At 38.1% G+C, this 25,536-nt stretch overlaps 1 protein-coding gene across 4 annotated transcripts in view; it reads left to right on the top strand.

Moving 5' to 3' along the window:
- thbs4b (thrombospondin 4b) overlaps positions 1-11,189 on the top strand; it is a 62,346-nt gene extending 51,157 nt beyond the window's left edge. For 3 of the 4 annotated variants that reach the window (XM_061927290.2, XM_061927292.2, XM_061927293.2), the window contains 5 exons: positions 972-1,020; positions 1,104-1,300; positions 3,531-3,703; positions 8,018-8,157; positions 10,650-11,189. In XM_061927290.2, coding sequence (XP_061783274.1) covers positions 972-1,020; positions 1,104-1,300; positions 3,531-3,703; positions 8,018-8,157; positions 10,650-10,705 — 615 coding nt within the window. In that variant the 3' untranslated portion in view covers positions 10,706-11,189. The remainder of the gene's footprint in view (positions 1-971; positions 1,021-1,103; positions 1,301-3,530; positions 3,704-8,017; positions 8,158-10,649) is intronic. The other variant, XR_012049267.1, reaches the window with a different exon arrangement.
- The last annotated feature ends 14,347 nt before the right edge of the window (positions 11,190-25,536 follow it).

Raw genomic sequence — 25,536 nt, 5'->3', positions numbered from 1 at the left:
ATAATATGACAAAAAACAACAACAATGCATAAATTATTTTAAAGAGTAAGATTCTACACACACAAAATTAATAAAATATGCACATATTCCATAACAATTTAAATATAAAAATACTTTACCATTAAATAAAATAATGTTTTGTGGATAAGTATTTTAATATAAAATAAAATAAAATATACATTTTGTAGAAAAATCTGCAATATACAAATAATGTAGAGTATAAATAAATATATAAAATCATATTACATTTGGACAAAAAACATGCACAATATCGGAAGAAAATAATATACTAACCATTTTAGAAATACTGTGATAGTCAGTATAAACATGTTTCTGGTTAAATAATTTGACATAAAATTAAAAACATTCACTTCGTACAGAAAAATTGTGAAAATATGGAAATGGAAGTAAAACGATTGAAAATAAAAACAAAAACAAAGAAAAAATATGTATGTTTCAGAAATAAATATGAATATATAACAATTGCTTGATAGCCACTATACTTAATTTTTGCAAGTAAAATTTTTTTTTTTTTTAAACGGCGAAAAAAGTATGCATAATACCATTTCCTAATAGCCACTAAAGATTGTTTGTGTAGGTAAACATGTATTTAAAAATAATATAAAAAATATGTACGTTTCAGAAATAAATATATATGCATATAACATTTGCTTAATAGCCACTCTGGTTCAGTTTTATGGGTAAAAAAAAAATAAATAAAAAGTAGCTCAAATTATTAATGGTAGATTTAGTTGTAAACAACAACAACAATGTGTAACGTCATTAAAGTTGAAGACAATGCTAAGAATGTGTCCCCATTTTGACATTTCAAGTACAGTTGCAAACATGTATCACATTTGAACATGATCCAAATAAAATTAAGGTCAGTGCTCACAAAAAATGTCGGACAACAATAAACCCTAAGTATGTAATGTTCAGTTCATGAGGAATCCATCTTTTTCCTCCGTCAGGGAATGGAAATTGTTCAGACCATGAACAGTGATCCAGGTCTCGCTGTGGGTAAGACGTTCCTCCACCGCATTTCTTTGTTTAGTACGTTTAAAGCTTTTAAATAAAAAAATAACTCAATTTTGGTTGTATAGGCTACACGGCGTTCAGCGGCGTCGATTTTGAGGGGACGTTCCACGTAAACACGGTGACGGACGACGATTACGCCGGCTTCATCTTCGGCTACCAGGACTCGTCATCCTTCTACGTGGTGATGTGGAAGCAGACGGAGCAGACGTACTGGCAGGCCACGCCCTTCAGGGCAGTGGCCGAGCCCGGAATCCAACTCAAGGTCGGCGTACTTTTCTGATATTTGGCGTTTTTGCTGACTGAGCAGCCAATCAATCAATCAAAGTTTACTTACAAACCCCGTTTCCATTTGAGTTGGGAAATTGTGTTAGATGTAAATATAAACGGAATACAATGATTTGCAAATCATTTTCAACCCATATTCAGTTGAATATGCTGCAAAGACAACATATTTGATGTTTAAACTGATAAACTTTTTTTTTTTTTTGCAAATAATCATTAATTTTAAAATTTGATGCCAGCAACACGTGACAAATAAGTTGGGAAAGGTGGCAATAAATACTGATAAAGTTGAGGAATGCTCATCAAACACTTTTTTGGAACATCCCACAGGTGAACAGGCAAATTGGGAACAGGTGGGTGCCATGATTGGGTATAAAAGTAGATTCCATGAAATGCTCAGTCATTCACAAACAAGGATGGGGCGAGGGTCACCACTTTGTCAACAAATGCGTGAGCAAATTGTTGAACAGTTTAAGAAAAACCTTTCTCAACCAGCTATTGCAAGGAATTTAGGGATTTCACCATCTACGGTTGGTAATATCATCAAAGGGTTCAGAGAACCTGGAGAAATCACTGCACGTAAGCAGCTAAGCCCGTGACCTTTGATCCCTCAGGCTGTACTGCATCAACAAGCGACATCAGTGTGTAAAGGATATCACCACATGGGCTCAGGAACACTTCAGAAACCCACTGTCAGTAACTACAGTTGGTCGTTACATCTGTAAGTGCAAGTTAAAACTCTCCTATGCAAGGCAAAAACCGTTTATCAACAACACCCAGAAACGCCGTTGGCTTCGCTGGGCCTGAGCTCATCGAAGATGGACTGATACAAAGTGGAAAAGTGTTCTGTGGTCTGACAAGTCCACATTTCAAATTGTTTTTGGAAACTGTGGACGTTGTGTCCTCCGGACCAAAGAGGAAAAGAACCATCCGGATTGTTATAGCCGCAAAGTTGAAAAGCCAGCATGTGTGATGGTATGGGGGTGTATTAGTGCCCAAGACATGGGTAACTTACACATCTGTGAAGGCGCCATTAATGCTGAATGGTACATACAGGTTTTGGAGCAACATATGTTGCCATCCAAGCAACGTTACCATGGACGCCCCTGCTTATTTCAGCAAGACAATGCCAAGCCACGTGTTACATCAACGTGGCTTCATAGTAAAAGAGTGCAGGTACTAGACTGGCCTGCCTGTAGTCCAGACCTGTCTCCCATTGAAAATGTGTGGCGCATTATGAAGCCTAAAATACCACAACGGAGACCCCCGGACTGTTGAACAACTTAAGCTGTACATCAAGAAAGAATGGAAAATAATTCCACCTGAGAAGCTTAAAAAATGTGCCTCCTCAGTTCCCAAACGTTTACTGAGTGTTGTTAAAAGGAAAGGCCATGTAACACAGTGGTGAACATGCCCTTTCCCAACTACTTTGGCACGTGTTGCAGCCATGAAATTCTAAGTTAATTATTATTTGCAAAAATAAATAGAGTTTATGAGTTTGAACATCAAATATCTTGTCTTTGTAGTGCATTCAATTGAATATGGGTTGAAAAGGATTTGCAAAACATTGTATTCCGTTTATATTTACATCTAACACAATTTCTCAACTCATATGGAAACAGGGTTTGTATATAGCCCTTAATCACGAATGTCTCAAAGGGCTGCACAAGCCACAACAGCATCCTCGGCTCAGATCCCACATCAGCGCAAGAAAAAACTCAAACCAAAGGGAACAACGAGAACCCTTGGATGGGGCCGCAGATGTGGGGATGCGCTCCTGGGTGACCGGTGCAACAGATGCTGAGTAGACACGGTTAATAATATGAGAGTCCAGTCCATAGTGGGGCCAGCAGGGGATCCTCTTGCATGTAGACAAGTCAGCAGCGCAGAGACGTCACCATTTGATTGCTGGATCCCGACTTGGAACAGCATGGAGGCTGATCCGTGGTCACCTGATAACCTCTCCACGCAGGAGAGGGGGGCAGAGCAGAAAAGAGAGACGGCAGATCAACTGGTCTAAAAAAGGGTCTATTTAAAGGCTAGAGTTAGCTCCTTACCTGCTATTACAACAGTGTAATGTTAATAAGAGACCACGAGTTCAAAGAGATCTACGTTTTCCTTTCCTTGTTTTGATTCTGTAAACAAAAGCCTCAAAAACAAAGTTCCGCTTAACGACAATTCACCAGTCCGGTTCTGTCTCTCTTTGTCAGGCTGTCAAATCAAGATCGGGCCCCGGGGAACATTTGAGGAACTCTCTGTGGCACACTGGAGACACACAAGACCAGGTGCGCCTCCTGTGGAAGGACCCCCGCAACGTTGGCTGGAAGGACAAGGTGTCTTATCGCTGGTATCTGCAGCACCGCCCGCAGGTTGGATACATCAGGTAAAGTCAACATCAAAATAAAATATGCCTCTAAAGATGATATTGATCAGTTTTGATGATATTTCTAAGCATATTATTCACACATTTGAATTTTGATGAATCACGATGACTCATAATATAAATGACTTGCTTACATATTGTAATTTTGACCAAACAGTCCCAAAAGAAGGGTTTACTATACATATTACTCTTGGCAACCAGAAGTAGATGTGTGCATAAGAGACACAAACAAAAATGCAGTTAAATTAGATATTAAGAAATAACGTTTTGTTAATATTTTACAAGTTATGTAAAGATTTGTATTTACTGTAAATGATCACGTACGAACAATAACCAAAAAGACTACATTGACGTCTACAATTCAGTTCAACCCAATATGTTTAGTCGCCATATGTTTATATTTTAGATCATGTTTAAAGTTAATATAAAAAGGTAAATAAAATATGTTGATATGTCCAAGGGGGAAAACAATTGTTTTATATTCCCTATCGCAGTGAGGCCAATTCAAAACTAACGCTGCTTCGGCATGAATTGAAAAAGTAAACAAAACACAATAAAAAACTATGAACAAACAAATGTTCTTCAGACATTATAGCTTTAGGGAAAAGGTTCAGCTACAATATCAATATACGGTCGTTTTAGAAATACGGCCGTAAATCTGCCACAATGACGGCGTTCGAAGCGATGCTAAATTAGCAATGATGTCTGTAGGCTTTTAAATGTCGGTGCTGCTAAACAAAACTGAACATGTTGACTCACAGCTGAATACATGATTAATGCGATGATTTTTTTGTGATTAGTCGCATGAGTTAACACTTTATTTTTGAAAGCCCTCTTTTTGATTGACGTTTTATTTTTCGGACCACGGGCGCACTGGATTCTAAGGCGCACTGCCTTATAAAGGTCTATTTTCTTACAAAAGGCACTAAGGATTAAACCACATTAAAGGAATCATATTATGATTTTGTTTCTACATTTAAAACACTTCCCTGTGGTCTACATCAGTGTTTTTCAACCTTTTTTGAGCCAAGGCACATTTTTTTTCATTGGAAAAATCCCGAGGCACACCACTAGCAGAAAACATAAAAAAATGAAACTCAGCAGCCGATATTGACAGTAAAAAGTCGTTCTCGCACTTGTTGGATATAAATTCGAACCACAACCAAGCATGCATCACTATAGCTCTTGTCTCAAAGTAGGTGTATTTTCACGACCTGTCACATCACGCCGTGACTTATTTTGAGTTTTTTTGTGTTTTTCTGTGTGTAGTGTTTCCTATTTTGTTGTTGATTGTCATGTCATGTGGATGTACTTTGTGGACGCCGTCTGCTGCTCCACAAGCTGTAAGTCTTTGCTGTCGTCCAGCATTCTGTTTTTGTTTACTTTGCAGCCAGTTCAGTTTTAGGTTCATTCTGCATAGCCATCCCTAAGCTTCAATGCATTTTCTTAGCGGCACTCGCCTTTTGTTTATTTTTGGTTAAAGTATTAGATACCTTTTTACCTGCACCCTGCCTCCCGCTGTAGTCTGCATATTGTGATCACGACAAACCATGTTCTTGACATCCACAAAGTAATTAACTAACTGCTGCCACCAACTGATATGGAAGAGTATTACATGGTTACTCTGCCGCACTCTAGACATCACAGGCACTCAACAATGGCACACTATTTGCGGATTATAATTACTGGTTTGCAAAAAATATTTTTAACCCAATTAGGTGAAATGACATCATCTCCCATGGCACACCAGACAAAATCTTACGGCACAGTGGTTGAAAAACACTGGTCTACATAACATGTAATGGTAGTTCTTAGGTCAAAATGTTGCATAAATTATGTTTTCAAGTCACTTTCTGACCGTCTCTTCAGGATGCACCGTTTTGTTGGCGGTCTTATTTACGTGGCTCCACTTCGACAGTGTCTTACCCCCGTCAGCTTTGTTCTACCAGTAGTTTTTTATGTTAGAACTGTACTTTACTTTAAATTAGAAATGGCAACAGCGGAAGACGAATGCCCCACAACAACAAGAAAGAGAAAAAAGTAGGAGCTTATTATTACGGCGCGGACTACAGTGGCGGATGAGCGCACATTATCGGTACTTATGCAGATGCCAAATACACATCAGCAGGTACGAATAGGTAAGAAAAGTTGCCTTTGCATAATATTGCGAAACAAAACGTCAGATTATGTCACCTAATAGGTGCCATTATGGGGTCCTTATACACATACCATAATAATCATCATCATCGGCGGTCACTCGAAGCGAGTATGACGATCCTCCTGGTAGGGGGGTATCCCTTTATGGAGGATGCCTGTGCGTGACTTTGTTTAACGTGGGGAAACTGGTGCACAGACAGTCACCACACGATCCTTGACGGATCCGAGTTCAAGACGAATGGGGACCCTTTTCTGCTGCAGCCTTCATCCGCCATATCAGCCGTTATGACGCTCCATAGGGTTAGCAGTCATCCTCCGCCTGTTCCACCGTTGAGGTCTTGGGTTATTATTTCCCCATAACTGGGCCCACATGGATGTGGGGGGGCCTTCTTTCGCCATCGCAGCCGTTGTAGTGGTTCATACATCTATCGTCTTCCACCTGCTCCGCCATTGAGGTCTTCACCGTATTCCTGGCTAGGGGGCAGTCTGGTACTAGGCCTTTGCCAAGGGCCACCTGGGGTAACAGTAGTAAAGGGGTTAACCTCCTAGTGCCCCAAAACCCCATAGAGGAGCCTCCACTGCCGGATGCACTTTAATGTCATGCCCAGGACATATAATAATAATAATACCGTATGTTGAAGCACAGTACGTTTGACTATGGTAGCCGTAATGCGCCTACAATCCATCAAGCGGTTTACAGATTTTGAGCACCGTGCGTAATGTTCTCCATTCTTAATGAAACATCCAAATGTTGCTGTTGCTTGCTTTCGGGTACTTGCTAGGGTCATTTTGTAACAAACGCACCCAAGTTCTCCGGGTGTCTCTGCCACTACGCAAATTAAGGAGTCACGGATGGGACCTGATATTCAGCTGGGAATGATTAATACAGTAAATAAACACAAGACATGTATAACTATTAGCCACAACACAACCAGGCTTATATTTAATATGCCACAAATTAATCCCGCATAACAAACACCTCTCCCCTCCCGTCCATATAACCCGCCAAACAAATCAAACACCTGCACAAAACACTCAATCCCACACCCTAAAGTGCAGTTCACCTCCCCAAAGTTCATATAACACATATATTTCCCCAAAGTCCCCAAAGTTACGTATGTGACATGCACATAGCGGCACGCACGTACGGGCAAGCGATCAAATGTTTGGAAGCCGCAGCAGCAGCGTACTCACGGTACCGCGTCTGCGCATTAAACTCAAAGTCCTCCTGGAAAAAGTCTCTGCTGTCCCGGTTCTCCACAGGCCAATGGAAAGTCCACAAAAAAGGTAAAAAATTAGGATTCTTCCATGTAGTGGCTCCGTAGCAAAAAAAACCGCTGGGTCTGACAGGTGCACCTAGGTGGTTTGTGACGTCAATTTCCGCTTCCACCCGGTCTGATAGCACCGGATACCTTTTATATCCCCACATATTATTAAGTTACATTTTTAATATTAACATGATTATTAAATACGCCTGCAACCGTTTATAATAAGTAAATGGATGACATAATAAGTATATGTATATTTATTTTCCCAGCTGAGCACAAGTTAACTGTGACTGGCAATATTTATTATATATATATACCGTATTTTTCGGAGTATAAGTCGCACCAGAGTATAAGTCGCACCTGCTGAAAATGCATAATAAAGAAGGAAAAAAACATATATAAACTATGAAAAAAACTGCGACTTATAGTCCAAAAAATACGGTACGCCTCGATGGACCCCTATGGCCATTACATTTTATTGAACAGGTATCAGCCTACAGGCCACATGTATCTCTTATGTGTGACCGCCATCAACTGGTCGCACTTATTACACCAAGTACCAAATGAAACATTTTCGAGGTCAATAAGCACAACCAGAATTAATCAGTGCATTAGGCACGCTGGGTTATAAGACACGGACAATTTCAGAGAACATTTAAGGATTTTAAGTACGCCTTAAAGTCTGAAAAATATGGTGGTTTATTTTTGTGGTTTACTTTGCAGTCTTGTAGAACTACAGTGCGTCATTCTGAGAGCTGGATAAGCATATTGGATATGTTATTTCCTTGGTGGTCTGACTCATATCTGCCTGATAAATGAATGTTTGATTAAAGCAGTGCAGGGGGAAATCTATACATCACAAATTCATCTACTTCCACGTCCTGTTTAGGGCTCGCTTCTACGAGGGATCTGAGCTGGTGGCTGACTCCGGCGTGACCATCGACACGACCATGAGGGGAGGACGACTTGGTGTCTTCTGCTTCTCCCAAGAAAATATCATCTGGTCCAATTTGAGATACCGCTGCAACGGTAAGGACGGTGTTGTCTTGTCATTGCCACTTTTTCCACCCCACGGTACCCACTTGGCTCTCTTCACATTACTACCTGGCACCAGTTCTAGTCTTACTTGCCAACCAAGTGTGAGTTTACACAGATATCGAGTGTAACAACAATTACAACAATTACCTTCATGTTTTTTACAATCATAAAATCGTTTTCAAATTTTTGTTGTTTGTAATCTCAGGAAATACATCTCTGGACACATGAGGACTTTAAATATGACCAATGTATGATCCTGTAATTACCTGATATCGGGTCGATATCCAAATTTGTGGTATCACCCAAAACTAATGTAAAGTATCCAAACAACAGAATAATATGTGTGTCTTACATTTTAACAGAAGTGTGGATACAACATGTTAAAACACAAAATAACCAGATAATAACAATCCATAAATAAGAAGATCCATCCATTTTCTACTGCTTGTCCCTCATGATTTTGACAAAATAATGGAAAGATAAATGACACAATATGTTACTGCATACAACAGCAGCTAAATTAGGAGCCTTTGTTTGCTTACTTACTACTAAAAGTGAAGTTTTCTAGTATGTTCACTCAGGTATTTAATGCCAAAATTGTTATTTGATTGCAAAAAGAAACTTATTTTAAATGTATCATAAGATTGTTTTGGTAATCTAAAGCCAATATGCCGTTTTTGTGGTCCCCTTTAGACTTAGACTCAGACAAACTTTATTGATCCACCAGGGCAATTGTTCCACACAGTAGCTCAGTTACAAAGGATGGAAAGGATAATGCAGGTATTAAGTAGACTAAAAATGTACCATAGTAGCAATATAAAATATAACATATATGTAATATTTACATATTATATATACAGTATATAATATAAACTGATATAATATATTATATATTATATACATTATATAGCAAATCCCAATTACCATTTACAATATTACAGTATATGCAACAGCTGCAGCAAAAAAATAAAAAATAAAATAAAGGCCAGCATAAAATAGAGAGTAGATCCAGCAGATTTATTTAGAAAAGTATCAAAAAGTAACGAAAAAAATGTTGGTACCAATGCCGGTACCAAAATATTGGTATCCGATCAACTAGAGATGTCCGATAATATCGGGATGCCGATATTATCGGCCGATAAATGCTTTAAAATGTAATATCGGAAATTATCGGTATCGGTTTCAAAAAGTATAATTTATGACTTTTTAAAACGCCGCTGTACGGAGTGGTACACGGACGTAGGGAGAAGTACAGAGTGCCAATAAACCTTAAAGGCATTGCCTTTGTGTGCCGGCCCAATCACATAATATCTACGGTTTTTCACACACACAAGTGAATGCAATTCATACTTGGTCAACAGCCATACAGGTCACACTGAGGGTGGCCGTATAAACAACTTTAACACTATGCACCACACTGTGAACCCACACCAAACAAGAATGACAAACACATTTCGGGAGAACATCCGCACCGTAACACAACATAAACACAACAGAACAAATACCCAGAACCCCTTGCAGCAGTAACTCTTCTGGGACCCTACAATATACACCCCCCGCTATCCCCTACCCCCGAACCTCGCCCACCTCAACCTCCTCATGCTCTCTCAGGGAGAGCATGTCCCAAATTCCAAGCTGCTGTTTTGAGGCATGTTAAAAAAAATAATGCACTTTGTGACTTCAACAGTGCCATGTTGGCATTTTTTTCCATAACTTGAGTTGATTTATTTTGGAAAACCTTGTTACATTGTTTAATGCATCCAGCGGGGCATCACTACAAAATTAGACATAATAATGTGTTAATTCCACGACTGTATGTATCGGTATCGGTTGATATCGGAATCGGTAATTAAGAGTTGGAAAATATCGTAATATCGGATATCGGCAAAAAAGCCATTATTGGACCCTTGTAGGCACTGTAAAAATAATCTTGTTTTGTCTACTACTGTATCAAAATAAATGTTGTCATGAAATATTGACCCATTCAAGGCTGTAGTTACCCAACATCAAATATTCCACTTTGTAATTTTTTTTTTAGAAATTTTGCATTTTGGTGTTTTTTATAAAAAGGCCATACAAAACAACACAAAAAAAACTTAAAAGCTTTGTATCAACAAATTAATCTGAAGTTGTTCAAAGATTTATAATAAGCATTTAAAAGTGTAAAATAAAATGATTTATTGCTGACTTGTGACACTTTTATGAGTGAATCCCAAGAGTGAATGTGTACAGTCATTTTGTTTTATTATTTTAAAAATAAACTTTTGAAAAGCCGTTTTTTTAGGCCCTCTCCACGCTTACTTTCTGCTTTTGCAACCTTTAAACTGTTTTGGAAAGTTTGCATTTAACACCAAATAATATATTGCCAGAATTGGTTTGAATCGACAATTGATTCTGAATCGAATCGAATCCTGAGTTGTTGTACGATTCACATCCTTATTAAGTACATAAATATGACAATCTCTTCTTCTTCTTCTTTTTAGACACCATCCCCGAGGACTTTCAAGAGTTCCGCGCTCAGCATGTTGACTCCCTCTAGAAGTCACCGTGAAGAAACATGACTCTTTCGTGTGTGTTTGAGTGTGTGTGTGTGTGTGTGTGTGTGTGTGTGTGTGTGTGAGTGTGTGTGTGTGTGTGTGTGTGTGTGTGTGTGTGTGTGTGTGTGTGTGTGTGTGTTCTGGCAATGGGGATATTGCTCTGTTTACACAGTCACCTTTAGGGGACCTCTGACGGTATGGGGACAAAAAAACAGGTCCCCTAAAGGGAAACCTTTTTAAATGATAGTCAGGTCCATTCTGAAGATGCCTAAGTGATTTTTAAGCTTTGGCCCATAAAACATGTTTACTGGTTAGCTTGAGTGTGAGACATTTGCACAGCAGCCCCCTCATCGGGCTGTAGCTGGTACTGCACTCGCTGCTCTGTTCACACTTCTTCCGTGTATAGTTAATCACTTCCACCTGGTCCCCATAACGTTCTTTATGTTCAATGTTGTTAAAAATAAAAAGTAAAAATAAAAGTTTAAATGAGTTTGTATTTTATTTCTGCGGTTTAAGATAAAATAAGATAATCCTGTATTGATCCCACAACAGGGAAATGTGGGTTACTTTGTTTATGTTAGGACTTGGTCCTTGGGTTTGTTTTCCCGGAAGGCAACGGAAAGTTGGCGCGGGCAAGACGGGAATGTGAGTACATGATTTTATTTAACACTATCAAAAAAGAACAAACGAAAGGCGCGCACAATGGCGGAGGTATAAAACTTGGCTAATGAAAACAAAAGACGTGCACAAAGGCAAAAAACTATAAACATGAAACAAAAACTTACTTGGCATGGGACTGTGAACATGGCATAAAGCAGTGTGATGATAACGTGTGATGTTTCCAGGCAGACTAACTGAAAACAATGGACTTAAATACTGCAGACATGATTGACAACAGGTGTGTGAGACCGAATGTGAAAACAGGTGCAACTAATTGGTCGTCATTATGACAAAACAAGAGTGCACAAACAGTCCAAAAACAAAACCGAACATAACTCAAACAAAACATGATCACACAGACATGACAGTTTACGTGTTTTTAAATATTGGTAAAAGAGAAAATTAGTTTTCTTGAAAAGTGAAACATTTCTTATCCTGGCATTAATAGTACTGTGATTCTGTATGGTATCCATCCTTTGTTAAAACTAATACATTTTTCCAAAAACAAAATCTGGTTTAGTTTTCCTTAGGATGACTTTTTCATGCAGCATGATTATAAAACATTATTACCTTAAAGTATGATTCACATTCAGAATTTTCCATCCTTCTATATATGGTAGTTGGAGTTGCAGACAACTGCATTCATGCTAAATAGCAGTTTTCAGTAATGTCACAGAAGATGCAGGATTTGCTTTAATATTTAAGTGGTGAAACTTCCTATAAGAGGACAGCTGTAGTGCTGTATTCTGACCATCATGTCATATTTCATTTGAACTTTCTTTTTTTTTTTTTTTTAAATGGTCCTCAGTAGTCACGTACAAATTTGTGTGAAATATGCAATATTATTTAAATTTGGTGCCCATTAACTATATTAACTCTTTTTCCCCAGGGTCCCCAGTAAGACTGATCAACACATTACTTCATCAATCCAGAGATTTAAAGACGTGTATGAGCTAACTGGGCAGGGGTCATTTTACCTTTTTTTTTTTTAAGCCTCCACAACCTGTAGAAAGGGTGGTCCCCCACAAGTGATGATCAAAAACTTGGTCCCCATTCCAAATGATAACCAGTGTGTGTGCGTGTGTGTGTGTGTGTGTGTGTGTGTGTGTGTGTGTGTGTGTGTGTGTGTGTGTGTGTGTGTGTGTGTGTGACAAAGAGAAAGAGAGAGAGTGGGTGACAGTTTGTGTTTGTTTTTGGGTTTTTTACCGTGTACATTTTGTGTGCATTAATGACCACTTGTTCTATGTACTGTATGTGAATAAGGCGTCACGTCAGCTTGCCCATTTTCCTGTTTTGATCACGCCATGTTACGCACAATCATAAACGTACACACATGTGGACACAACAGAAAATATTGTTGTTAATTGTGTGGGATTTGTACGCTAATAGTACCGTTCCATGGTCTATTTGATAATAAACAGTATATTGCTCATCTACAATAAATGGAACGGATGTTGTTTGTATTTATTATCACACCCAAAATAACGTGAAGGTTCTTCCTAAACATTTTTTTCAAATTTGGTAACAATCGGACAGCATTTCTAGGAGGAGTTTGTTTTAGACGAACGGGGAGCTGCTTTAGTAAAGTGGTTCTTAAAAAAGGGGTCATCGTGTTTTTAGGGTTGCTTTTTTGGGGGTAATACGGTAATCTGTCAGGTTTAAACTAGTGCCATTATCAAAACCTTTATGTTCAGGCAGGGGTGTCAAGCGTGATGAGTTTGCTAAGTATAAAAATGAGCCGAAATTTTGGAATGAAAGAAACTGCTGTTCTAAATGTGTCCACTAGATGTCGCAATAGCAATTCTTTATATCTTTGTATATTATGCTACATATGATGTTAGTGCACCAATCGAGGAAAATGAGCAAATTACATAAATAACATCCTGAAATTTGATTTTGATATTTTTTTTATCTGGATAGATTGAAAATCAACACCAATGAGTTGCCTGATGAACATTATCAGATAATTTATTCAGAAAGTATAAATAACGACAAATAAAGATAGAATACTATTAATTAACCACAACATGTAAGTGTAAAAAAACAAAAAAAAACATGATTTGTACATTTTCAAAATGTGCTAGTTCTGTTTTTAAACAAAGAAAACAATCTGAAGTTGTCTTTGTTTTTAAGTTATCGTGCCGTGGTTTTACCAGTCCGGCCCACTTGGGAGTAGATTTTTCTCCACGTGGCCCCCAATCTAAAATGAGTTTGACACTCTGTGTTAAGGTGATGTTTTTGAAACATTTTACCATTCTTAAAATGGAACTTTTGGAATTTTGACCATCATCCACGATCCCTATGCACGAAAAGAACACACGTACTTCTCTTTTGTACGTGTTCTATATATATATATATATATATATATATATATATATATATATATATATATATATATATATATATATATATATATATATATATGTACCGTATTTTCCGCACCATAAGCCGCCCTGGGTTATAAGCCGCGCCTTCAATGAACGGCATATTTCAAAACTTTGTCCACCTATAAGCCGCCCCGTGTTATAAGCCGCATCTAACTGCGCTAAAGGGAATGTCAAAAAAACAGTCAGATAGGTCAGTCAAACTTTAATAATATATTAAAAACCAGCGTTCTAACAACTCTGTTCACTCCCAAAATGTACGGTAATGTGCAAATGTGCAATCAATAAGCATCAATAACTTAATGTTGCTCGAACGTTAATGTCACAACACACAAAATAAACATAACGCTCACTTTCTGAAGTTATTCTTCATTCATAAATCCCTCGAATTCTTCTCCTTCGGTGTCCGAATTAAAAAGTTGGGCGAATACGGGATCCAAAATGGCCGGCTCCGTCTCGTCGCAGTTCTGTGAATCCTGCCTTCCGGAAAGCTCGGACCACAGTTGTGACCGAAATATCCGCCCAGGCATTTACGATCCACTGGCAGATGTTGGCGTATGTCGTCCGGCGCTGTCTCCCTGTCTTAGTGAAGGTGTGTTCGCCTTCGGTCATCCATTGTTCCCACGCCGTTCGCAGTCGTGCTTTAAATGCCCTGTTGACACCAATATCGAGCGGTTGGAGTTCTTTGGTTAAATATTGCCTTAAGTTTAAATTCTGCGTTATACGCGTGTCGCTTAGTAGGAGCCATTTGGTGGTCTTTACAGATGTAAACACACAAATGAAATGAAACGCAATATCCGGGGGCTTCTTCTTCTATGGGGGCGGGTGGTTGCTTACAGTAGAAGAAGAAGCGCTTCCTCTTCTATGGGGGCGGGTGCTTACCTTGGCGGTTGCTTACCATAGAAGAAGAAGCGCTTCCTCTTCTACGGGGAAAAAAGATGGCGGCTGTTTACCGTAGTTGCGAGACCGAAACTTTATGAAAATAAATATTTATATTAATCCATATATAAGGCGGGTTATAAGCCGCACTGTCAGCTTTTGTGAAAATTTGTGGTTTTTAGGTGCGGCTTATAGTGCGGAAAATACGGTGTGTATATATATATATATATATATATATATATATATATATATATATATATATATATAAATATATATATATATATATATATATATATATATATATATATATAAATATATATATATAAATATATATTGGAGATGTCCGATAATATCGGCCTGAGGTTAGCTAATTTTACTTGTTTTGTAAAGTCTTGACAAGCGGAATTTTCTTGTTCTATTGGCAGATACTTTTGCTTAGTTCAAATAAAATACTCTTAATTTTTGTATTTTTTTTTCTTGTTTTTAAACACTGACTTTTTGCAGTGTATCTATCTATCTATCTATCTATCTATTATTTAATTTTGCTTGGATTTCTAATTTTCTTCTTTCTTTTTTTTTTTTTTTTTCTATGGTTGCCGCCACACTTTGCATAAATTTCACTTGAGTTCAACCTCTGGGTTTTTATGCAACTTTATAAGCAAAAACAAACTGTGAACCGTACTGTGGACTGTCAGCTGTTGTTTAACTTAGCTTTCCAGTCCACTTGGTGATTTGGTGTGCAGCCATGCATCTTCTACCCCCCACAGAACACGTGTTGGAGGTCTGACAAGTACCGTGCAAATCAGAAGGGATCGAGTGTGGCTCTCTGCGAAATTCCTCTGTAAGCCTGACAACCGCCGCGCTGCGAGTAAGAAGTCCGATTCAATAAGCGTCAACTATTTTTACAGAAGTGTCACCAGGCTGTGTCTACTTCCTTTTCAGTTTGCATTACAGTCCCGCACCTTGTCTTTCCACCTGTCCATCTTCGTCTTCCTCCGCATGTGAGCTTGTATAACCTCCTCTGTAATACACTATAATGGTCTTTGCTTCTGATACAGCAGTGGTTCTTCAACTTTTACCACCATAATGACCAACATTAAAATACAGTACCATAGTAGGCCTAGTTATTCATTAAAAACAAGGCAGAGGTTTTATTTAACAAGTATATTTAATATATTTTTGGCCACTGTAACATTACACACAGTTTGAACAGTAACACTATTGAAATATAAGAATAAAATAAAGGCCTACTGAAACCCACTACTACCGACCACGCAGTCTGATAGTTTATATATCAATGATGAAATCTTAACATTGCAACACATGCCAATATGGCCGGGTTAGCTTACTAAAGTGCAATTTTAAATTTCGCGCGAAATATCCTGCTGAAAACGTCTCGGTATGATGACGTCAGCGCGTGACGTCGCGGATTGTAGAGGACATTTTGGGACAGCATGGTGGCCAGCTATTAAGTCGTCTGTTTTCATCGCAAAATTCCACAGTATTCTGGACATCTGTGTTGGTGAATCTTTTGCAATTTGTTCAATGAACAATGGAGACAGCAAAGAAGAAAGCTGTAGGTGGGAAGCGGTGTATTGTGGCCGGCTGCAGCAACACAAACACAGCCGGTGTTTCATTGTTTACATTCCTGAAAGATGACAGTCAAGCTTTATCATTGGCCTGTGGAGAACTGGGACAACAGAGACTCTTACCAGGAGGACTTTGAGTTGGATACGCAGACGCGGTACCGTGAGTACTCAGCTGCGGCTTCCAAACATTTGATCGCTTGCCCATACGTGCGTGCCGCTATGTGCATGTCACGTACGTAACTTTGGGGACTTTGGGGAAATATATGTGTTGTATGAACTTTGGGGAAGGGAACGGTACTTTGGGCTGTGGGATTGAGTGTGTTGTGCAGGTGTTTGAGTTGTATTGGCGGGTTATATGGACGGGAGGGGGGAGGTTTTTGTTATGCGGGATTAATTTGTGGCATGTTAAATATAAGCCTGGTTGTGTTGTGGCTAATAGAGTATTGTGTTTATTTACTGTTTTAGTCATTCCCAGCTGAATATCAGGTCCCACCCGCCTCTCACAGCATCTTCCCTATCTGAATCGCTCCCACTGCCATCTAGTCCTTCACTCTCACTTTCCTCATCCACAAATCTTTCATCCTCGCTCAAATTAATGGGGAAATTGTCGCTTTCTCGGTCCGAATCGCTCTCGCTGCTGTTGGCCATGATTGTAAACAATGTGCAGATGTGAGGAGCTCCACAACTGGTGACGTCACGCGCATATCATCTGCTACTTCCGGTACAGGCAAGGCTTTTTTATCAGCGACCAAAAGTTGCGAACTTTATCGTCGATGTTCTCTAATAAATCCTTTCAGCAAAATTATGGCAATATCGCGAAATGATCAAGTATGATAGAATAGAATGGACCTGCTATCCCCGTTTAAATAGGAAAATCGCATTTCAGTAGGCCTTTAAATCATCCCGCCTTGCACTAGTGCAGTGGTGCCCAAACCACGGCCCGCGAGCCAAAGTGAAACCCGTCAGCATCTTCATGTCACATGGGGGTCGCAGCTTGCTGCGGGGTTGTTCTTCCAACGCAAGAACGGCTCCGGACGACAGCGTAAAGGTAGGAAGTGATTTATTTCTCAACAAAAAACAGAAAACAAGCAAAAGAAAAGCGTGCCGAAACGCACGGGAAGCTAAGGCTAAACTTAGCACAGGCAAAAGACAGGGAACTCAAAAACTTACGTGACAATTTGCATGGAGCAAACACAACGAAGGCAGAATGAGTGACAAACAAAGGTAGGCTTAAATAGAGTCTCTGATGAGCAACAGGTGCGCGTGCAAGGCAGGTGAAAATCAAGTAACCATGGTGACGAAACAAACTCACAGGTGCACGAGTAACAACAAAAGGAGTCCAAAACTAACCAAACATAACCAAACAAAACATGATCCGGACCACGGATCATGACACTTCAATGTGCAATATGCAGTGTCATGTGTACACAAATAAGCAGTGGTCTGGTCACTCCCATTTGTCACTGGTGGCCATTGATAGTAACACAACCATTGAATGTACTCATTGAAACTACAGCACAGCATTTTTATAGGACCCAATCCAAACAACCTACCCTAGTCATGGTATAGAAAAAATTCAAATAAAAAATCTACCAGCACAAAAATCTAACAAACACAACCTGTTCTTTGAACTTTGTGGATATTATAAAAAATAAAAAAAAGTTCAATCAATAATTAAAAAAATTCTAAATTACACTTAATCCATTACAAGGGATAATGGGGAAAATGTAAAACAAATCTCTCCACAATTATCCATGTTTGGTGCATTTTAGTTGCTTGATATTTCTGATTGATTACAAAACCTTAAAGACGTTGTCACGGAAGTAAACAAGATCTGAGTTGAATTTTCAAATACAATTGTAATAATTAAGCGTTTTCTTTATTTTCATGACTATTTACATTGTAGATTGTCACTGAAGGCATCAAAACTACAAATGAACACATGTGGAGTTATGTACTTAACAAGAAAAGGTGAAATGACTGAAAACATGTTTTATATTCTAGTTCCTTCAAAATAGCCACCTTTTGCTCGGATTACTGCTTTGCACACGCTTGGCATTCTCTCGATGAGCTTCAAGAGGTAGTCACCCGCAATGGTTTTCACCGCACAGGTGTGCTTGAAGCTCATCGAGAGAATGCCAAGAGTGTGCAAAGTAGTAATCAGAGGAAAGGGTGGCTATTTTGAAGAAACTAGAATATAAAACATGTTTTCAGTTATTTACTTTCAGTTATTCTGAGGAAATCTCCTGAAGAGCAGTGAAACCTGCGAAACAGGCTTGTAGGGATGAAATAGCGTCTGTGTTTTTTCCTGACCTAACGTATATATATATATATATATATATATATATATATATATATATATATATATATATATATATATATATATATATATATATATATATATATATATATATATATATATATATATATATATTTATTTATTTATTTTTATATATATATATATATATATATATATACAGTGGGGCAAAAAAGTATTTAGTCAGCCACCGATTGTGCAAGTTCTCCCACTTAAAATGATGACAGAGGTCTGTAATTTGCATCATAGGTACACTTCAACTGTGAGAGACAGAATGTGAAAAAAAATCCAGGAATTCACATTGTAGGAATTTTAAAGAATTTATTTGTAAATTATGGTGGAAAATAAGTATTTGGTCACTTCAAACAAGGAAGATCTCTGGCTCTCACAGACCTGTAACTTATTCTTTAAGAAGCTCTTCTGTCCTCCACTTGTTACCCTGTATTAATGGCACATGTTTGAACTCGTTATCTGTATAAAAGACACCTGTCCACAGCCTCAAACAGTCAGACTCCAAACTGCACTATGGCCAAGACCAAAGAGCTGTCGAAGGACACCAGGAAAATAATTGTAGACCTGCACCAGACTGTGAGGAGTGAATCTACAATAGGCAAGCAGCTTGGTGTGAAAAAATCAACTGTGGGAGCAATTATCAGAAAGTGGAAGACATACAAGACCACTGATAATCTCCCTCGATCTGGGGCTCCACGCAAGATCTCATCCCATGGGGTCAAAATGATCATGAGAACGGTGAGCAAAAATCCCAGAACCACACGGGGGGACCTGGTGAATGACCTGCAGAGAACTGGGACCAAAGTAACAAAGGTTACCATCAGTAACACACTACGCCGACAGGGAATCAAATCCTGCAGTGCCAGACGTGTCCTCCTGCTTAAGCCAGTGCATGTCCAGGCCCGTCTGAAGTTTGCCAGAGAGCACATGGATGATACAGCAGAGGATTGGGAGAATGTCATGTGGTCAGATGAAACCAAAATAGAACTTTTTGGTATAAACTCAACTCGTCGTGTTTAGAGGAAGAAGAATACTGAGTTGCATCCCAAGAACACCCTACCTACTGTGAAGCATGGGGGTGGAAACGTCATGCTTTGGGGCTGTTTTTCTGCTAAGGGGACAGGCCGACTGATCCGTGTTTAGGAAAGAATGAATTGGGCCATGTATCGTGAGATTTTGAGCCAAAACCTCCTTCCATCAGTGAGAGCTTTGAAGATGAGACGTGGCTGGGTCTTCCAGCATGACAATGATCCCAAACACACCACCCGGGCAACGAAGGAGTGGCTCCGTAAGAAGCATTTGAAAGTCCTGGAGTGGCCTAGCCAGTCTCCAGACCTCAACCCCATAGAAAATCTGTGGAGGGAGTTGAAAGTCCGTGTTGCTCGGCGACAGCCCCAAAACATCACTGCTCTCGAGAAGATCTGCATGGAGGAATGGGCCAAAATACCAGCTACTGTGTGTGCAAACCTGGTAAAGACCTATAGTAATCGTTTGACCTCTGCTATTGCCAACAAAGGGGTTATATTACAAAGTATTGAGTTGAATTTTTGTTATTGACCAAATACTTATTTTCCACCATAATTTACAAATAAATTCTTTAAAAATCCCTACAATGTGAATTCCTGGATTTTTTTTCACATTCTGTCTCTCACAGTTGAAGTGTACCTATGATGAAAATTACAGACCTCTGTCATCATTTTAAGTGGGAGAACTTGCACAATTGGTGGCTGACTAAATACTTTTTTGCCCCACTATATATATATATATATATATATATATATATATAGTTACCTTGCATGTAGTCGGCCCCCGACCTAAAAAATTTTTTTTAAAGTTTAAAATGAAAGTGTTTACAAAGAACATGGAAGAAGAATCCTGATAAAAATCTTCAACGTCAATGAAAATTAGATACATTATCAAAACTTATTCAACTATGTATTTAAGAGAACAGTTGTATTACCTGTTGATTTGAGGACAGGAAGTCCACAATTGTGTAGGATTCGATCAGCTCTGCTTCTTCCTACTCCTTTTCGGACACATTGGAAAGAGAAAACGAGAATATGTGAAATATGCGATGCATCATGTTGTAACTGTCTGCATGTGCGAAATAAACTTCAAGCGCCAACCTCTGACGTCATATGTGCTGTATCTTCACCTGCAGTACGCGCAACTTGCCAGCAGAGAGCACTCATGTTCTATACAAACTATTCAAAACCACTGAATAGCGACAATTCTGACTATTTTTTATGCAGGAAATAATGGAAATACAATCACAAAATCCAAAACACGTTTTTAAGACACATTTCAAGTGTAAAAAAATAGGTTTGCCAATGTGATGAAGGTGGTGTGTTGCAGGTCATCGTCACTATTTGTTTTCACTCAAATATGGAAAAAAGTTCAACAATAAAAAAAAATTACCATAACTTTATGAAAGCCGAGCCATCTTTTGTCGCAAAAAAGTCAGAGGAAAAGCAAAAAACCCACAGCCAGAATTGCTGAACTGACACTTTAAACCAGGGGTGTCCAAAATGTGGCGGGGGCGCCATGTGCAGCCCGCAGCTAACGTTCTAACGGCACATTCTACAAATACTACCAAAAAAAACATAAAAGTGGAATAAAAGAGCATACAGGTGTAAGGTATCAAGAAAAAGTTGCAATGTTGACTCTAATAACACGAAGCTGCCATGCAGGCTGTTTTATTTCATTTAAACTGTCACCCCAAAAAATGAAAATTTTTTGAAATTATTTTCTTATATAGGCTTTAATTACTTCACTTAGACAAACTTGATTGATCCACAAGGGAAATTGTTCCACACAGTAGTTCAGTTACAAAGGATGGAAAGGGTAAGGATGGAAAGGATAATGCAGGTATTAAGTAGACAAAAAATGTACTATAGTAGCAGAGGTGGGTAGAGTAGCCAGAAATTGTACTCAAGTAAGAGTACTGTTACTTTAGAGATTTACTACTCAAGTAAAAGTAAGGAGTAGTCACCCAAATATTTACTTGAGTAAAAGTAAAAAGTATGTTGTGAAAAAACTACTCAAGTACTGAGTAACTGATGAGTAACCTGTTCGTTTAATGATAACGGCAACAAATAATGCACAAAAACATAAAAATAGCAATGAGCAAATTCAGAGCCAGGAATATCTCTTAAGCAACTAAAACAATAATATATATTAAATAATAATACATTAAAATTAAAAAAAATAAGGCAAATTGAGCCACAATAACTTAACAGCACCATAGGCTCAGTAGGCATTCATTGATTGATTGATTGAAACTTGTATTAGAAGATTGCACAGTACAGTACATATTCCGTACAATTGACCACTAAATGGTAACACCCCAATAAGTTTTTCAACTTGTTCAAGTCGGGGTCCACGTGTGACGGTCATGTGACCGCCTGGCTCTGTTTGATTGGTGAAACGGAGTCCAACGTCACCAGTGACTGCATCTGATTGGTGAAACACAGGCATGCATAGATCCTACTTTGAAGGTCTGTCCGACAAAACAAAACAAACAAAGCGTGCATTTGTCAAGACGAGGACTATGGCGTGGTTTGTTTTCCCATGGTGCAAAGGATTTGGACTGGACATGGCGTGACCTGGACAGAGTAAGCAGCGTGTCAAGAGTGCAGAGCATGAATGTGATGACGCCAGGCCAACCAACAGAAAAAGAAAAGCTTAAATAACACAGACATGATTAACAACAGATGCGTGAGTGCAAATGAATCAGGTGTGTGACATGAGGACAGGTGAAAACTAATGGGTTGTCATGGAAACATAACGGGGAGTGAAAAAACAGAAACTGACAAAATCCAAAAAAGCACATGGCCAAACAAAACATGATCACACAGACATGACAGCATTAACAGTTCGATAAAAATCAGTAGCGAGTAGCGAGCTAAATGTAGATAAATGGATGGGAGTAAAAGTAGTGTTTCTACTCTATAAATATACTCAAGTAAAAGTACAAGTATGTTGTATTAAAACTACTCTTAGAAGTACAATTTATCCCAAAAGTTACTCAAGTAGATGTAACGGAGTAAATGTAGCACGTTACTACTCACCTCTGCATAGTAGCAATATAAAATATAACATATATGTAATATTTACATATTATATATATATAGTATATAATATTGTGAAAGTTTCTCTGCTGTGAGGGTTCTCCTGGTGCCGACAGATCTTTTTCTTGAGCCCGGTGTACAGGTTTGAGCAAGTCTTTTATTGACATACACGAGTCTCGTTTGCTTTCCTGCAGTATATATTTTAGGACTTTTCAGTCCGGCGTGTCTCTGCTTTCTGGCTCCAACTCCAACAACTCGTGTCTCGGCCCGGCTGCTGCTAATAAAGACGACAGGTGATTAGATAACCAGCCCCAGCTGGGCAATCCACTCACCTGTCGCTGGCTTCGAGGCCGGCCATACACACCCCATTCCTGCAGGAGGAGCGCCGACCACGCCCTCCTCCACAAATATATACTGATATATTATGTTATTATATTACATCATATTTTTATATAATATATATAGTACATAACAGAGGGAAATTAGCCCATTAGCCTGTATGTCGATGTGTCATCCAACTGACAGGGCAAAATAAATATTCCACAAATAAAAGCTATGTGGATATGGGTAGTGTCAGTGCCTATTTCCTTCTCAATATGCTGATACGCCGAGGAAATGCTTTCCAACATTAGCACGGCTTAATTGCGGTTTCTGGTACTGTATGTGCATCAAACACATATGGGGTGGTATTTGCTTGGCACAATATAATGCATTACATGTAATGATGTTCTACTTTGTGTATTGACATGGTAGTAGGCTACATGATTTATGCGTAACGTGGTTTTTGCGTGACGTGGGTTGGCTGATAGAATCACACTTTGCACTGAAAGATGGTGATGTGCGTACATGGAAGAGAATGCAGTGCGTCAGGTTGGATGCTGAACGAAATGGGGCGGTCGTTTTACTGTTGGCCTTGGCTTGCCATCAAAGTAGGCCTATGCGATATATAATATATGATATATTATTATATATGGTTATTTCGATGGTGGTCCGTGCGGTCAAACTAGACATTTTAGCAGGGTAATAATGGCAACTATATGTCCCGACTCCCAATTAAAATATTGCTGCGTAACTTTACAAATACATTTGACTCATCGACATCAGTAAAATGTGGCATAATTACTTAGTAAACCATTTTGCAAGAAGCATATAATGTGGCATAATTACTTAGTAAACCATCTTGCAAGAAGCATAAACAAGAGAAACCTACAGCGTAGGACTCGTCGATTGCTATTTGAAGTTCCTTGGAGTAGGATTCGGATTTGGCTGCATATCTGGCAACCTCGGTCACGGAGAGTCGGAGGGGACTACAGAATTTTGACCGTGATTGCAGTACCATTTCTGGCCACTTTACTACACCTTTAAGCGTTAAAAGTTTCAAAATAAATAAATCAATAAAATGTATGACTTATTTTTAACACTTTTAATGATTGGGAACCTTTTGGATCCCTGAGAATGTTTTAGTGTTTAGTTTTTTAACTGTCATTTGTTTAAAAAAATAATAATAATAATTAAAATCTATGTTGTCATATGAATGACATTTAAGCCTCCAAATACGTCACATCAAATAGTACACTTTGAAAATCTTTTAAGGGAAAATATTGTATATTATATCCAAAGCCATTAAAACAGGGTTTGACAATTACAAAAAAATTTAAATAGCCACCCATTCCTCTGATTACTACTTTGCACACTCTTGGCATTCTCTCGATGAGCTTCAAGAGGTAGTCACCCGCAATGGTTTTCACCGCACAGGTGTGCTTGAAGCTCATCGAGAGAATGCCAAGAGTGTGCAAAGTAGTATTCAGAGGAATGGGTGGCTATTTTGAAGAAACTAGAATATAAAACATGTTTTCAGTTATTTACTTTCAGTTATTCTGAGGAAATCTCCTGAAGAGCAGTGAAACCTGCGAAACAGGCTTGTAGGGGTGAAATAGCGTCTGTGTTTTTTCCTGACCTAACGTGCATATATATATATATATATATATATATATATATATATATATATATATATATATATATATATATATATATATATACATCCATCTTCTTCCGCTTATCCGAGGTCGGGTCGCGGGGGCAGCAGCCTAAGCAGGGAAGCCCAGACTTCCCTCTCCCCAGCCACTTCGTCCAGCTCATTTCTGGCCACATTACTACATATGGCACCTTTAAGCGTTAAAAGTTTCAAAATAAATCAATCAATAAAATGTATGACTTATTTTTAACACTTTTAATGATTGGGAACCTTTTGGATCCCTGAGAATGTTTTAGTGTTTAGTTTTTTAACTGTCATTTGTTTAAAAAAATAATAATAATAATTAAAATCTATGTTGTCATATGAATGACATTTAAGCCTCCAAATACGTCACATCAAATATTATTACACTTTGAAAATCTTTTAAGGGAAAATATTGTATATTTTATCCAAAGCCATAAAAACAGGGTTTGACAATTGCAAAAAATTTAAAAAATTACTTTGTATCGACAGATGGACCTAAAGTTGATCTAGAGATTTAAGTGTAGATTTTTATTTTTTTATTATTACTAATATTTTATATAATTAACATTTTTATGACTCTTCCGGGTATCCAAGACCAAACTTGAGGGGAAACCTAAAGGTAAACTATATATATTCGTGTATATATATATATATATATATATATATATATATATATATATATATATATATATATATATATATATATATATACACACACACAAAAACATATAGTTTATCTTTATATATACATCCACAAAAATATATAGTTTATCTTTATATATATATATATATATATATATATATATATATATATATATATATATATATATATATATATATATATATATATATATATATATATATATATATATATGTCTTAATAAGGTTATCCAAAAAATAGTGCTCGATACCGTAGTAGAGCG

Source organism: Nerophis lumbriciformis, linkage group LG32 (genome assembly GCF_033978685.3).
Source record: "Nerophis lumbriciformis linkage group LG32, RoL_Nlum_v2.1, whole genome shotgun sequence".
Taxonomy (NCBI): Eukaryota; Metazoa; Chordata; class Actinopteri; order Syngnathiformes; family Syngnathidae; genus Nerophis; species Nerophis lumbriciformis.
Note: the sequence above shows the minus strand (reverse complement) of the source record. Positions and strands in the feature narration are given on the sequence as shown.